The sequence below is a fragment of the Antedon bifida genome, chromosome 4 (genome assembly GCF_963402885.1).
Source record: "Antedon bifida chromosome 4, ecAntBifi1.1, whole genome shotgun sequence".
Classification (NCBI taxonomy): Eukaryota; Metazoa; Echinodermata; class Crinoidea; order Comatulida; family Antedonidae; genus Antedon; species Antedon bifida.
The window spans coordinates 4,190,178-4,205,428 of NC_136229.1; the positions used below are offsets into that span (position 1 = coordinate 4,190,178).

The 15,251-nt window shown below is 34.6% G+C and overlaps 3 protein-coding genes across 3 annotated transcripts; 2 read left to right on the plus strand and 1 right to left on the minus strand.

Moving 5' to 3' along the window:
• The first annotated feature begins 6 nt into the window (after positions 1-6).
• Positions 7-1,763, plus strand: LOC144839963 (uncharacterized). Its single transcript, XM_078695562.1, has 2 exons — positions 7-103; positions 544-1,763. Exon 2 carries the CDS (start codon positions 631-633, stop codon positions 1,675-1,677), a length of 1,047 nt encoding a protein of 348 aa, XP_078551688.1. The 5' UTR covers positions 7-103; positions 544-630; the 3' UTR covers positions 1,678-1,763.
• A 786-nt stretch (positions 1,764-2,549) lies between these two features.
• LOC144839933 (uncharacterized) lies at positions 2,550-8,664 on the plus strand. Its single transcript, XM_078695519.1, has 2 exons — positions 2,550-2,630; positions 4,258-8,664. The coding sequence occupies exons 1-2, from the start codon at positions 2,604-2,606 to the stop codon at positions 6,445-6,447; spliced, it is 2,217 nt and encodes a 738-aa protein (XP_078551645.1). The 5' UTR covers positions 2,550-2,603; the 3' UTR covers positions 6,448-8,664.
• LOC144841430 (uncharacterized) lies at positions 8,638-14,599 on the minus strand. The gene is made up of 7 exons (XM_078697758.1): positions 14,515-14,599; positions 13,808-13,921; positions 12,265-12,336; positions 11,415-11,627; positions 11,045-11,281; positions 9,997-10,614; positions 8,638-9,496 (listed from the first exon to the last, which is right to left on the minus strand). Exons 1-7 carry the CDS (start codon positions 14,597-14,599, stop codon positions 9,255-9,257), a joined length of 1,581 nt encoding a protein of 526 aa, XP_078553884.1. The 3' UTR covers positions 8,638-9,254.
• Positions 14,600-15,251: the final 652 nt, after the last annotated feature.

Genomic DNA, 15,251 nt, shown 5'->3' on the forward strand with positions numbered 1-15,251 from the left:
ATGATTGACGCATGCGTCGCGCCTCATAAATACAAAATTGCGAATGCTAAATTTAGCGATCGTTCGTGTTTTTTCGTTGGTTTGATTCTCTATTGTTACGAACGTACGTTATGCAAACTTTTTGTTTACTTAATCAGTATATACTAATAGGCTAGGCCTAACCCTCTAGCTATTTAGTTTGCAATTATGGGATCTGCAATTATAATAATAACCATTTTTGTATAGACCAGGCCTAGCCTAGCTAGGCTAGGCCTATTCAGAATCTCCATCCAGACCACCAGGCAGGCCTAGCCTAAATAAAGGAGGGAGGCGGGTGCTTTGCCCTCTAGAGAGCTAGCTAGGCTAGTGTCACCCTAGGCCTAACTAGCTAAATATAAAGCAAGACAAGACAGGCTACTCAGGTAGTCTACTGTGTGAAGGGAATGTGTATTGTCTTACTACAGCTCTTATTTTTATGAACTACAGCTAATCTAAAACATTTTTGTTAGCACTAAAATCATAAAATGAATAAAAGTAAACACTTTAAAAAAATTTATATTTCAGGCTAATGTGTGTGATGCTGTTCAATTTTCAACAAGTTATCTTCATTATCAAATGAAAGTCCTGAATTTACTTTAATAAAAGAAACAAATGATGGAAAATATAGTAACGGAAGACAATGTCAAACAAACAGACAGCAGAAAGACTTTTCATTGTGAAAAATGTGATAAATCATTTAAACAACCATACCTTCTAAAACGTCACGCAGTCGTACACACTGGTGAAAGGAAGTTTGCTTGTTCAGTCTGTAATAAAACATTCAAATTGCAAAGCACTCTGAATCACCACCACGCCACTCACAAAGAAGAAAAACTGTTTGCTTGCAGTCTTTGCCGGCAACAGTTCTCACGCGCATCGTCGTTGAGAACCCACATGGCGATCCATGCAAAAACTAAGAACTTCAAATGTAAGATATGCAGTAGAGATTTTGTTCAAAAAGGAAACCTGACGAGCCATATGAACGTTCATTCAAACACACGGCCATATAAATGTAATGTTTGCGGCTATGGCTTCAATCAAGGATCTAATTTAAAAATACACATGTTAAAATGTCACTCGGAAAAAACTGATTCTGATACGAAAAAATCATCGAATAGAAGAACAATTAATAAGCACTACTATAATGGTGAGAAATATTCGGCCCTGGAAACGTCAAGTTCGAAAATTGATTCACAGATTATAGGTGGTACTAATCCGTCAGCGGAGATTAAACAAATGATTGAAGATCCTGAAAATGATCTGCAAGATAAGGATCAAAACACAGCAGATGGAGCATCAGCTTTACGAACTTTAAACAACCCTACATTACCGGTTTTAAACGAGGATACACCGCAGTCTGGTTCACTGAGGCTAATTCAGTCTAACACCACATCTGGCTTACTGTTCCTTGTTGATGATGTCACCGGTGAAATCACTTTACCTGTCATTCAACGCGGTCAATTTTTACAGTTGATGGTCAACACAGGTGATCTGGATGCTTTACCAGATCCAACAAATGATAGTAGTTCTACAATTTCTAATCTTTCATTGGATGAAATTTTTGATCCAAGAACTATACAGAGCGGCGAGCCATCTTTAATGTTTAATGAAAGCTTAGAAGAGACTCTTAAATGGTATAACAATATTTGTACTGATTGAATGGACAAACAATAATTAAAAATAAATTATTTTTTTAGACTTTAATAACTAACAATTCCAAATAAATACATGATTGTGTTTCTCAATACTCTGTCTTTGTTTCTGTAAAAATCATTACTGTGTAGGACAAATCTGTCTACACTATCAAACTATTTTGACAAAAAATGTGTGATGTGCCTAAATATGGTACTGATATGACATCACCATGTCCATAGGCGGGCACATTTTTTGTCACATCAAGTTTGATAGTGTAGACAGAGCTTAAGATACTGTAAGAAGTATACAGTTATGAAATCATACTATAATGCACATTTGTCAAAAGCTTTGTGGCCAAAAGTCTTTAAAGAACGTGTCGCAAAAAGTATGCAGATAAACTACTCTTAATGACGTTACGGTCGGGTACTTTTCGCTCATGTACGGTAGCAGTCTATTCACAGCTAATTCAGAATCAAGATTGTGAAGATGAGAAAAAAAGACGCACACACGTACGTGGTGAATTCCCAATTACTGTACTCGAGATTTATGTGGTGCATGGTTATTTCCGTTTAATAATTAATTGGCTTCCTCTAATGTTCCAGCAAAATAGGAGAAATTGATAACTTTATAACCTGAAAAATAAAAAATGTGTAGAAAATTAAGAATTGGTCTTAATAAAATAATCGAGATTTATAATTGTTTAAAATAGCAATGATTATTTTTTAAAACGTTTATTATATTAGGCCTATAGATATTGTAAAGTGACGGTTTGATTTGGTCCATAAACCTCATAAGATAAGCATCGTTTGAAAACTGTTTACAGGCCTATTTTAATCTCCCATGACGTATTGTGTTTGAACTATGATTAGTCGACCGAAAACCACTGTGCGTCCGTATCTGCGTTTAGTCATAAGTCGACGCATAATGGAGATGATGACGTGACGGTGCCCATGGATTGCATGACAGAGAACCTGAAGGTAGGTTTGCTAACAAAATCTGTGACCAAAAAAATAAATAAAAATTGACCAGTAATCACATAGTTTCATGCCAGCAAGTATGATAATTTAAAAATATATACTTCATGCCGGAAACTGCCATCTTAGGCTTGTATTTACAGCTCACATCCATTTGGTTAGGTCTACCCACTATAATTGTACACAATTATTTTTGGATGAAATTGTAAGTAAATTATTGACCTCAACCCTGGACTAAACCCAGGGTAAGCTTTGAGAATAACTTTCTGTAAAAACCCACTTAGGCCTAGGTTTTTAGGTGTGACTCATTATAAAATCATTTTTTTTTAAAGCTATACCGTAATATAGTTTATATTATGTTCCATGAATTACTCAATATTTCAAATTACATATGCCTATTTATAATCATGGTGTACTTTCCAAGTTATTTTCGAACGCTAAAATTTTACTAAATCGTATATAGATCTGTGACGTCATGGGGAAAATCCCCGATAGGACTCGTCCATTAATTTCTAGCTGCTTACGTTTTTGTGGCAACTTATGTTTTCAGTACAGTTAATGCTTATTAGAAAAATTATATTAATAAAAATAAACAACAATAATAATCGTAACCTTCCTTACATTCTATTTATTTTGCCCTGACGATCATAATCTTAATCAGCTTTAAGATGTACATTGTCCCCCCAAAAACAAGAAAATCAGACTTTGAAATAGGTTATTTTGTAGTTTTAATAAAGTTAATCACTTCCGTAAAAAAAACCACGGAAAACGAATTAACAAAAATAAAATGAAAAAATAATTTTTTTTTATTCAACTTGCATAATTTTTGATAAAGTATAGTTTCTTCAGGTAAATCGATTCAATTTTTGGTCAAAAAGAAGCATATTCAACAACAAAAATTGAATTTTTCAGGTGGACAATTATTATATTTACCCAGATAGTACTAAGAATTGCTCAAAATTATCATGTTGGTGACTGTTATAGTCGGACCCTGAAAACAGGATCAGGGCTGCAGGCATGGCATTATCAACATAATATGTTAAAAAAGATAGGAGAAAATTGAATCTACAAAGAACACAAATGATGGGGTTTTAAAAAGGCTTTAATAACCCTTACATAATAAACTAAATAGCATAATAACAAGAATAGTTAATAGATAAGTTTGTATAATGAGTAGGTTTATGCCTTGGGTCTGATATGAGGATTTCGCCATCCGTGATATCGATTTAAGCACAGAACATCTTCTGTCTCGTTTGGAGTCCACAGATAAAAGCAAAGCAACGTAATTTAACGTGGTACAGCGCATAGTTTGGTAATCCATCGTTTTGTGAGTCAAATCTACGTGCCCTTCATCCCGCGAGTTGTATGGAGCAAAGAAAAAACAAACTTTAGCGACTATTACTATCTTGGTTCCCACTCGGACGCAACAATACGTTGCGCACTATACTAGAGTACAGGTTGTCACGTGTGTGCCAATCACGACTCGATGGGGATCAACCGAACTGTCGCTTGTGATCAACTCACTACCTGCGTTGCGCCTCGTAAGTTACGTTGCGCCCAAGCGCTAAACAAAGAAGAAATAAACTTGTTTTCTAAGCGACTTGCTTACTCAATTTTTTTATTTTTGTAGACTTATCTTCAACCAGCATTTGCTATGATAGTCGTTGATTTGTTAATTGCGTACATCGGGTTGATGTGGTTAAAGTTATACTATCAAGGTTACAACATATTGACCATTAGAGTTATGACGTCTGCAGAAGAAAATGTTGAAGCTTCCATTCGAGTCACACTACTACTACTTCTAGATTGTTCCTCCTGCCAATCATATCAACGCGTACAACGCACGTTACCATGTCAACACACAGTGTGCAACAAATGCATCGAGAGGAGTCGGCGTACTGGGGTTCTCACTTGCGCCGATTGTGGTACGCTGCATAAGATACCAAAAGAATGGACTCGTCTGTTTCCGGTTAATCTGCAACTTAAGCAAATTGCTGTATGTGCGGATACGTATTACAGCCCCCAGTCGGCAAGTCCGAAAGAGGACGAGACGGCAGTCTTTTATGGTGGTAGGCCTACAAGTGCTGATGGTGACAATGAAGTTATTAATGAAGATACTGTTATGGCAATGCTCGTTGAACAGCTTAACATTCTTGAAACCTCCGAAGAAATATACCATAATATTCTGAGTAGGATCGAGGGGGATATTAACAATTTAGTTAAAAGTGGTAGAAGGGTAAAATTGGTTATCACGGAAAGAATGGAAGAGTTGCTTTCCTTAGTTAGAAGTAGGCAGGAAAATCTGTTTGAGCAAATAGATACGTTAGAACGTAGCGAGATAGACATTCTAAACACACAGTTTCGCGAGAGTCAGAAAGAAATTAAACAAATCAAAGCGTTTTGTATAGAGGCTAGAAATGTTCTTTCTGAAAGAAAAACAGAAGAAAATATTTCAAAAATGGAAAGATTCATTTCTACGTCGTCTGATTTCATGGAAATGTTTCGAAGAGCGAAAACGTCAAGATCAAGGGTTCCAAAAGTTATTGTGTTTATTGATAGATCCGCTCCTAAGAAAAGGTTAAAAGCTAATATAAATACGTATGGTAAAATAATTGTAGAGCCCGCTAGTACGACAAGTACAGATATTGCGGAAGAGGTCTTATCTGAAGATGTCATACCGTCAGTACCAGAAGTTATTGTGACGTCAGAACCGGCAGAGCAAATAGTAAAGATTCGTACGAATAGAATATTATCACATGTTCCTGCTAATATACACTTACATAATATTCCTAATCTAAGAGTAGAGGGAATTAACTACTTACGACGTCACCCGTCAAGTGATAGTGCTTTGAGTGACAGTGGGGCTAGTGATAGTGGCATATCCTGGACTTCACTCGACAGTCCAGTGGATTCAAAGGAGCCTGCTCAATCTGGTGCTATTAGGAAAACTAGATCACCAATTCATAGAGACCACCTTATACAATCGTCCTTGGCTTATTCTAATGCAGACCTAAAATTGAGAATTGGGACGTTAGGAAAAGGACGGGATGATTTCAACGTACCAAAAGGTGTTACAGCCGTGAAAGACGACATATTTGCAGTAGCAGACTGTGGTAACAACGCAGTTAAATTATTTCAATCGTTCGATGGCAGTGCTTTGGAATGCATAGACTGTGACAGATATATGAAGTTCCCCCTGCCCTCTGTCGTTGACGTGTGCACCTTTGGAGGTACTAGTCTGTTGGTCAGCATTTCTAGAAAGGGTCAACTGATGCACTATACAACCAGAGGAAAATATTTAGGCGTACTTGATGTAACCGGGAAGCAGACATTCTCCGATATCTGGGGAATAACCACAGATTTTAAGAAGAATATTTACATATGTGATCGTGCTAATGGATGTGTTTTGATGTTCGATAAAACAATAACTAAGAAACAGGAATTCCGTTCTGACAATAAAAATTCACGTCCGTTCTACGTAACTATAGGGCCTAGTAATTGCATTTATACCACTGATAGTATGTCAAATACTGTACTTGTTTATACACCTGAAGGTAAAAAAATACAAGAGGTAAAGGGAGAGAATCCGGCTAAGCGATTTGAGGAAGTTGCAGGGCTAACGTTTGATTCTACTGGAAATCTTCTGGTTGTCGATAGAGGTCAGAGAAAAATTATAGTGATGGAACCCAGAATGGAACACAGATACATATTTGGCAATGATGTTGAAGCTAGTATCGGTACTCCAGAAGATATCGCAGTGCTCGCAAATGGAAATGTTGTCGTTTCAGATACTCTGCATCACCAGACGTTAATTTTCTAAAACGTACAAGATTCGATTGCCAACATATTCGCGTCAGTTTTCTTTAACGTACAGAAGATTGCCAACATATTCGCGTCAATTTTCTTTAACGTACAGAAGATTGCCGACATATTCGCGTCAGTTTTCTTTAACGTTCAAAAGATTGCCAACATATTCGCGTCAGTTTTATAAAACGTGCAAAAGATTGCCGACATAATTGGGTTTGAACAAATAATATCCTTATCTTCTAAAAACACTATATATCTAAATAATTCACATAACATTGTGTTAAGTGAATATTGTTATTATACAGAACTGTCAAGTTGAAATGTTTAATTTCCATAAGATCGGCTTTTTTTGGGAGACTGTACGTACGATGTGTAGCTTACAGAAGATCGAGACTTTTGGAAATTTTACATGAGACTTGACAGCTGAATGATTTAATATCACTTATAAGCTGGTGAATTTAATTGATTAACTTAGTGTTTATTAATCGCCTATGTGTAATGATTGAATTTATTGTTTTATAACTGCATGGAATTTACTTTTAAAAACTTTAGAGCTAGATGTTTGATCTATAGACAGGTGGAATTTCTCCTTTACTTCCGCTAAATCGCAAGTGTAGATTTTTAAATATAGATAAGGTGTGTCCTGCTTTTTTTATATAAATAGATTAATAATTGTTCACATTTTTTCTTATCTTTTATTGAGTAGTTGCGTAGTTACCGTATCGATTAAAAAACCAGTGATGGTCAACAAATTGATTAGATTCCTTACTCGCACTTGTCCTAATTATAATGTTTCTCTTATTTCTCTTGAAAATTAATCGGGGAGTTGTTTTTGATATGGTATTTTTAAACAACTCTTTCAATTTTTAAAGTTTACACTTTCTGGGGTTCGCCTCTCTTATTTAAAATTGTTTTTTCACAAACACTGTTAATAGAAAAGAAAAGAGAAATAAATGTTCTGAAATGAAAAAAAAAAATGAAAAAATTCTGTTTTTGATTGTCCTCTTGTTGCTTTGTTTAAGTATACCAATTGGTACTCGTAGCAAGTGTTTGCTTCACGTTCCTTGTGGTCGTGTTGAATGCACAAAACGAGGTATTTTTCAGCAGGTTACATAACACATAATAGTGATCTTGTTACTTGTTTGGATATTGATTTATTTTATAATAGTTCAAATGTATTTAAGGGAAAACTTTTAAATCTCTGTAATGTTCCAATCTAAGTTCATGTTATTGTTGCTAATATGAATATATTATTATAGTTTATTATGTTTAGATTCAACCTGTTAATGACGGTTTCATCGCTGTTGGTTGTGAACTGAATAAAAAATATAAAAAAAATAAAATAACCGAGATCAAAGTTTTTAATATTGGATTAAACACCGGATATAATAAAACATGTCATTAAGTATAATTGGCTTATCTTATTAGCTACAGATAATAAAGACATACAATTATACTTAATGTACTATTGATTTACCTTCAGTATACCATTTATTAGGGTTTTACTGTTGGAAATTGTTATCTACTAATTATATGTATGTATCTTTAATTCGTTAGGCTAACCTTTTCAACCTATCTTGTTCACTTTACTTTTGATTGTATTGCCGTAATATGTATTAAAAGATATTACCGGTTGGCCTAATGTTTGTTAAACCATGGTTAAACATTGTTAGTGTTTGGTGGGGTTTTTTTTGCTTATAGTATTTGATTAAACTAAGCCGATCGCCAAAAAGCACATAGTTAAGTTTGACACAGTTCTAAAACCATGACACATCTGCAACTAAATTAATTTTAAATTTTCAGTTTCTTTTTGTATGCTACTGTACTTTTACAGTAAATTTATGTTTATATTTTTCTAAATCATTAAAATCAATCAATTAGCTGCACAGTAAATTAAAAATATAAAATATGTATAATGTATATTTAAATAATTATTTTATTAACGGTTCTTCTATAGCTTCATCATCTGTATAGATGCTTATCTTTACGTCTTAAGAACATTATAGTATACATCGGGTTAAATTGATTGTAATGTAAAACTTTCATAAATATCTAGTTATGTCATGTTAATGAAAATGAGAAGAAATTACAATAAAGGTGGCTGATTCCCACGAAAGATAAAAAAAAATATTAATAAAAATAAATTATTAACTATAAATAAATATAGAGTCCTATAAAAAAAATGTAATATACCATAAAAAATCACCTTTGTTTGAATAGGATGTCATGAAGTTACACATAGATTCACATTATTTTTATTATGATTGAAATTTGCTATTATAGCTTGCAAAATGTAGAAAGAAATAAAATAATGAAAAATGTATTATTGGTAATATTTTGTTAAAAATATGGATTGAGGAAATTGAAGATACGTTAATGAATATTTGATGTACGCATTTTACGAATTAATATTGAAATTCAATAGTTATATCAGTATTATAAATCTACAACGTCGAGTTCATTACATTGCACAATACGGATTACTAACAAAAATTTGTCTATTGCGTTTTTAGCAAATAACGTCACTTCGACGCGTCAGATCGAAAACTACTGTCTTTTAAGCTCTGTCAAACTTTGTGTGACAAAAACAAAATGATGTGCCCATGGACATGATCATGTCACATCACTACCATATTTAAGCATATCACTACCATATTTGGGTACATCACACTTTTTTGTCACATAAAGTTTGATAGTGTAGACAGAGTTTTACACCACTAGTCTCGTCCACGAGTGCTTTACGATATACAGTATAATATTTTACAATATTTATATTTAAAATTTACTCAATCAATTAAAACAGATCAGTTATTGAAACATTCAAATTCTCTGTTTCCACTGATAAACCTTTCCAGTGATCGACGGATCAACTATTGCACTTTGATAGTGTGAACATGTCCATGTGCTTCTGTTGTGGTGAAAAACAAAACAACTTAGATTGTGGCGACATCTGATGGCACACATTGTGACGGTTGGACTTGAAGAGATGTGTATAAGACGGTCTTTAACATTTTCAGTTTGTGGTGCGACTTCTTGGAATAAACCATCGCATTTTTCAATCTCTGAAAAATAAAATACCGTATCTCTGCTAATAAAACATAAGATTCATAAGCCATTTTTAGGTTCCCACTGAGACAAGGAGGTGCGCGTCGACATAAATAATTTTACCAATCACAAGCGACGAAATTGTATAACTGTCGTATCACTCAAAGCTTGGTCTCCACTTGGACTTAACGCAGTTGACCTCTATCGACAATTGGTTTGTCAAATTACCGCAATGAAGTAGGGTTGTTAGGAACCAAGCTTTATGCGTAACGCATACGTCTTTGCGCTGCGTGTCCGCCTTTAGCTTGGTTCCCACTAGGACGCAACGCAAGCGAGTCGACCAATCACAAGCGAAAATTCAGATAATCCATCGCTTGTGATTGGTTAAATTGCTTACGTCGCGCTTACGTCGTTGCGTTAAAGGGGAAGAACCATGAAGCTTTATGTGTAGCGCATACGTCTTGCGTTCCGTGTGCGCCTTTGGAAACCAAGATTTATATATTATAATTTTACGTACGTTTGTTTTTCGCTGCCTTTACCTCCGCCTCATTTAAAACTCGATCGTACATTTGAAACCACCTTATGTGCGCTACTACTCCATCAAAACTGTTGTCGAACAATCCAAATTGAACGTCGTCAAAGTCCATATCTATACTTGTAAACGCGGTGTTTGCAATTCTTGCAATTTCACCGTCTCGCCAAACCGTCAGAAGCTTATGCTGACCATCAAACGTTATAGCCAGAAACGTCCAAGTCTCTGGAAGCAGCACGTTCGTTCGAAGAACGTCAGAGTTCCCGTATGTAACTATTATATCTGAATTATACAGGTTATATGCACTGTTCGGAACAACCTGCACAATGGTGAACCTTGTATTGGCTGTGTTACCAAATGTTACTATTGGTCCGTTTGAGTGTCTGTAAGGGAACATGTAAAAGGCCAGTGTGAAACTATTCGAACAGGTATGGAACCGTCTGTCGTTCGGTATGCAGGCTATGATGTTCGATGGTACGTTAATTTTGATTGGCTGTTCAGAAGCGCCATAAACTCCTGAAGCAAACTTTGAATCGTCATGCATCAACCAATGAGAAACCCCGTTGCAAGTGTTCAAAGGTTGTAAATTATCTTCATATTTGTCTAAAAAAATGGAATTTAAAAAAAAAAATCTAATTTAAGGGAAAAACACACAACATAATAAATTGTAAATGCATCAATATAATAATAATTGTATTTGGAGAATGGTATTTGTGTAGCATCAATATAACATTAATTTCAACTTTATTTAAATTATAAAATAATGGTTTTTCTTGAAACAGAAGTATCAACAATTGGGCAATATTATAAAAAATAAGCAAAGTTACATAAGTTATGGTAGGTTATGCCTGCATAGTGCTCTGTCTACACTATCAAACTTTATGTGCCAAAAAAATGTGATGTGCCCATACATGGACACGATGATGTCATATCACTACCAAATTGGGGAATATCACTACCATATTTGGGCAAATCACACTTTTATTGTCAAACTAGTTTGATAGTGTAGACAGAGCTTTAGTCTCAGTCTTACCACGCGGACACGTGCTACCGGTTTCTGGGACGTCACACATTCGATACCTGACCGCTGGATCTATTGTATAACACCAAGCCGTATCCCAATCTGAATTACGGCAAAGATTATAATCTCCAAACCGGTACCAGGAGATATGAGGCCAAACTGCGGTCCATTTTTGGCAGATTATACCACTGCTTGTAACATCGACAATTCCATTATAATCACGAGCATAGGGATCCGAAGTGCATTCACCTGCCATTTAACAAAAACCAACATTTGTTATTTTTTATTCACACTCACATCAAACAATTCTATATTATATTAAAAATGTAACCATGCCTCACTCAATGATGTTTTAATAAAAATACAATATTTAGTCACTAACTCTTTTCAATTTCATCACTGTAGACGCGGATTTCACAAATGTGAACGAACTGAAGAAATCCTCCAAATCGTATCCTCACATGCTGACCAGTTACAGGCGGGTTACAGATGACGTCAACGATGGCACTTTCGTTGACCATGCTTTCATTTATAACAGGACCACAAAGATTATTCGATATTTCAACTTGACTACCGATCAAACCTCTTCTGTATTCTATGACAAATCAGAACACCATTGTTAGGATTATAGAAATAGTACAATTATTACACATAATGCACAATCAGAGTGTACCAAGGCAATCTAACAACAGGATACTGAACTCGCCTCGCCAAGATACATAGAAACTCATAACAGTCCTTTGATCTTATGTCTGGCTGCGACAATGCCAACAGTAGGCCTACTGTAGCGATGTACGGCGCGCGGTGTCTGGTTGTGTCGCAGGCAGAAACAGATAAATCTTTTGAATATCCGGAGCTCAGCATCATGTTATTAGATTGCTAACTGACCGATCCTCAAGGCATGCTGTATCTCCATCTATGACAATAATTGTCAAATATCACAGGCATATTCCGTAATAGGCCTACAGCCTCTCATAAGTCTAAATGTGATGCCTGTATCATGGAAGGTTACGTTAAGGTTAATGTATGTGTTTCACATGTGATGGTGTATCACAGAATATGTCTATGATACAGACACATTAAACAGCTCTAACAATACACATGTGACAACAGGAGCAAACCCGACGCTAACCAGTTAACATTTTTAAAGTAGCTTAATTACTTCATGTACGATCGACGCTTGCCCAAATGGCAATAATGTTCATTGAAAAAATTAATAAAAATATATTTACCACCAATATGATTGATAATTGTCACCAATGAAACGCTGTATGACCTTTCCATATCAATTTGCAGTGATAAATCTTATGTATAGAAATAGAAAAAAATGTTTAGATAGATGGATAATGATGCAGTAGTAGCCTTGTAATTCTAAACGTAATGGAGTTGGTCGGAACTGAAAACACAATAAATCGAGTGTACACTGTAAAAAATAATTTGCGTTTAACGCCGCCAGGCCATTGGTTTGAAAATAACGTCACCTAAACTCCAGTTCTGTCTATCTGTCTACATTATCAAACTTTATGTGGCAAAAAAAAAATTCATGTGCCAATATGGACATGATGTCACATCATACCATATTTGAGTATCACTACCATATTTGGGCACACACACACTTTTTTTTGTCAAACTAGTTTGATAGTGTAGACAGAGCTTCACATTGTCATGGATAAGAGTGATGTCACAGCAATTATTATACTTTTACTATAAAACGGCGAAAAAAGAGCAAAAGAAAAAAACCTCCATTATTGCTCATGGATAAAACTTCTATCCAACGCATCGTGAAGAAATGAATTATAAATTCGCTGAAGGAAATATGTCTTTATTTTTTATTTATTCATTTATTTATTCAATTTCCAGGTATACAAACAGAAAGAAACCAACATTAACAAACGAAGTGTGGATGGAGTGTACCCTGAGGATTGCCAACAGTGCAAGCACTATCAAAGTGGCTCTCCAATACTCCAAACCACATACATAAATCACATAAAAATTGAAAACACACATAAACTTTAAAAAATATAAAATACAGATCAAAAGATCATAAATATGAAAACTACAATATGACATAAATTGTAAAAATTCAAAACAAAAAAGGCAAAAACAAATTGAGCAATCAACAATCATCAAAAAAAATAATTGTAATTACACAGAGATAATGTACAATTTAAAGTTCAGTTATAGTTGAATGAAGAGAATTTTTAAATTGTCATAAATGTATTAAATCTAAAACCGCTAATAATATTCAGAAAGACGCAAAACACCCGTTATATAGTAATTATCATAAAATGCGCTCCGAGAGAAATGATCTGATCTATTAGATGTAGAACCGAGAGATATAAAAGATCCTTTGTTCCTTACTCGATCAGGTTGTATAACGCTGAATAATCTAAATTGAATCAATTAGGCCTAAGCATAGTAATATTTTTTATGTTCTTATATGTTGCTTTTAAACATTTGTATCCCTCTGGTTATTCATGTCTTTTTTAAAAATATATTGATTGTTTTAAATAGTATAAATGTTGTATATAGTAATAATTTTATTAATATAGGCCTACATTTTACAATTTTGAAAATGTACTCATATCATCCATTTTATTTTTAATTGGCAAGATAAAATTGAATCTTGAATGGATTGATAATGTTCTTGTGTAATATTCTTGAAAAATATAAGGATACATATATATAAAGACCTATCATTTTAAGGATACGAATTAACATAACTTATCCATATGGGAAAAAAGAACCTCCAAAACACAATACTTCTAGGCCTACCGGTTTGTAAACACACGTCATCACTGCCGTCTGTAACTGCATCAGCACTTGGTGTGAAGAAGAGCAATTTGGAACTTGTTAAAAGTTCAGCTTCCTTCTTGTACGAAACATAGGCTATCACAAATGAAAATATATGAAATGAGTTGTTAAAAAAACAGGGGGTATATAGAGGCTACTTTTGAAATTTAAATACAAGTTTGTGTTCGTTTTTTTCCTAGTTTACCTTTTCCCAAGGCAATCTAACAAGTGGATGCTAAACTCCGGAGATCAAAGGGTTTATCTGTGGCTGTGTAACGCTCCTTATGAGACACCACGCGCCACGGAGATTATGATGTTCATAGTACAGTACTGTTAGCATTTGTCGCAGCCAGACATAAAATCAAAAGACTGTTAAGAGTTCCTATCTTGACAAGGCGAGCTTAGTGTCATGTAGCAACCGAGCACCTGCAAGTCTATGGCCGGCGTGAAACTTTGTTTTACCTATACATTCTTTTTTATTAAAGCCTTGTTTACACTATCACACTTTATGTGTTGTGCCCATATATGGACATGATGATGTCATATAACTACCATATTTAGGAATATCATTACCATATTTGGCACATCACACTTTTGTTTGTCTAACTTGTTTGATAGTGTAGACAGAGCTTAAGCCGGGCAGCAGTCATACGAGATTTTTCCATTTAATTTTTTTTTTTGTTACTTACAACAACTACACGGCTGAAACAGCATACTCAATAATAGAAATATCTTCAGAAATATCCGTTGATGTGAATTATTCAAAAGCGGCATGATGTACAAGTGATCTGCTGTTGAAAAACTATAATGAATACTATAAATTACTTTATACTGTATATGCTTGCATTAATGATTGGGAGAAAAATGGGAGATTACCTATAAAAGAAAACAAGACCAAAGCGCTGTACATTAATCAGAGCAGTATACAAGGACAAATAGAACATCAAAATTATTCCTTATAGGGAAAAGAAAACTTGTTAACAATTGTATAAAACATTGTACACTTGGAGCTATACGCACATTAAGGTAAATTATTCCATAATTTAGGTCCAATGACAGAAAATTATTTATCACCAAATAATAGTCTACTAGTTTTAGGGACAGCAAGACGAGTAATATCTCGTGTAGATCTGGGTCCCTGGCGACCACAGGGTTATACTTCTGAATAATATAGACGGGTGCTGAACCATTGATGCAGAACATCTTGTACCAAGATATTAAATTCAATCCTTTGCTGGATAAAATATTTATAAAATATATTGCACATACCTTGTATAGTGGAGTTTGCTAAGTAAACCATCTAACAAAAGTGACGGCGTTTGGTTCAACCAAGAATTTAAACAGAGATGGCAACTAGATCAAGTAACCATAACAACATTAATAAAAATGTATTTGATTGGTTAATAACACTGTTATATTGCTGAAA

Coding starts and splice junctions, on each gene's coding strand:
- LOC144839963 (XM_078695562.1), top strand. CDS start 631: ATGATGGAAAATATAGTAACGGAAGACAATGTCAAACAAACAGACAGC.
- LOC144841430 (XM_078697758.1), bottom strand. CDS start 14,599: ATGCCGCTTTTGAATAATTCACATCAACGGATATTTCTGAAGATATTT. Junction 12,337..13,807: donor TGACGTGTGTTTACAAACCG/GTAGGCCTAGAA, acceptor TCTATACATAAG/ATTTATCACTGCAAATTGAT. Junction 11,628..12,264: donor AATTATCAATCATATTGGTG/GTAAATATATTT, acceptor GATTTGTCATAG/AATACAGAAGAGGTTTGATC.
- LOC144839933 (XM_078695519.1), top strand. CDS start 2,604: ATGGATTGCATGACAGAGAACCTGAAG. Junction 2,631..4,257: donor GCATGACAGAGAACCTGAAG/GTAGGTTTGCTA, acceptor TTATTTTTGTAG/ACTTATCTTCAACCAGCATT.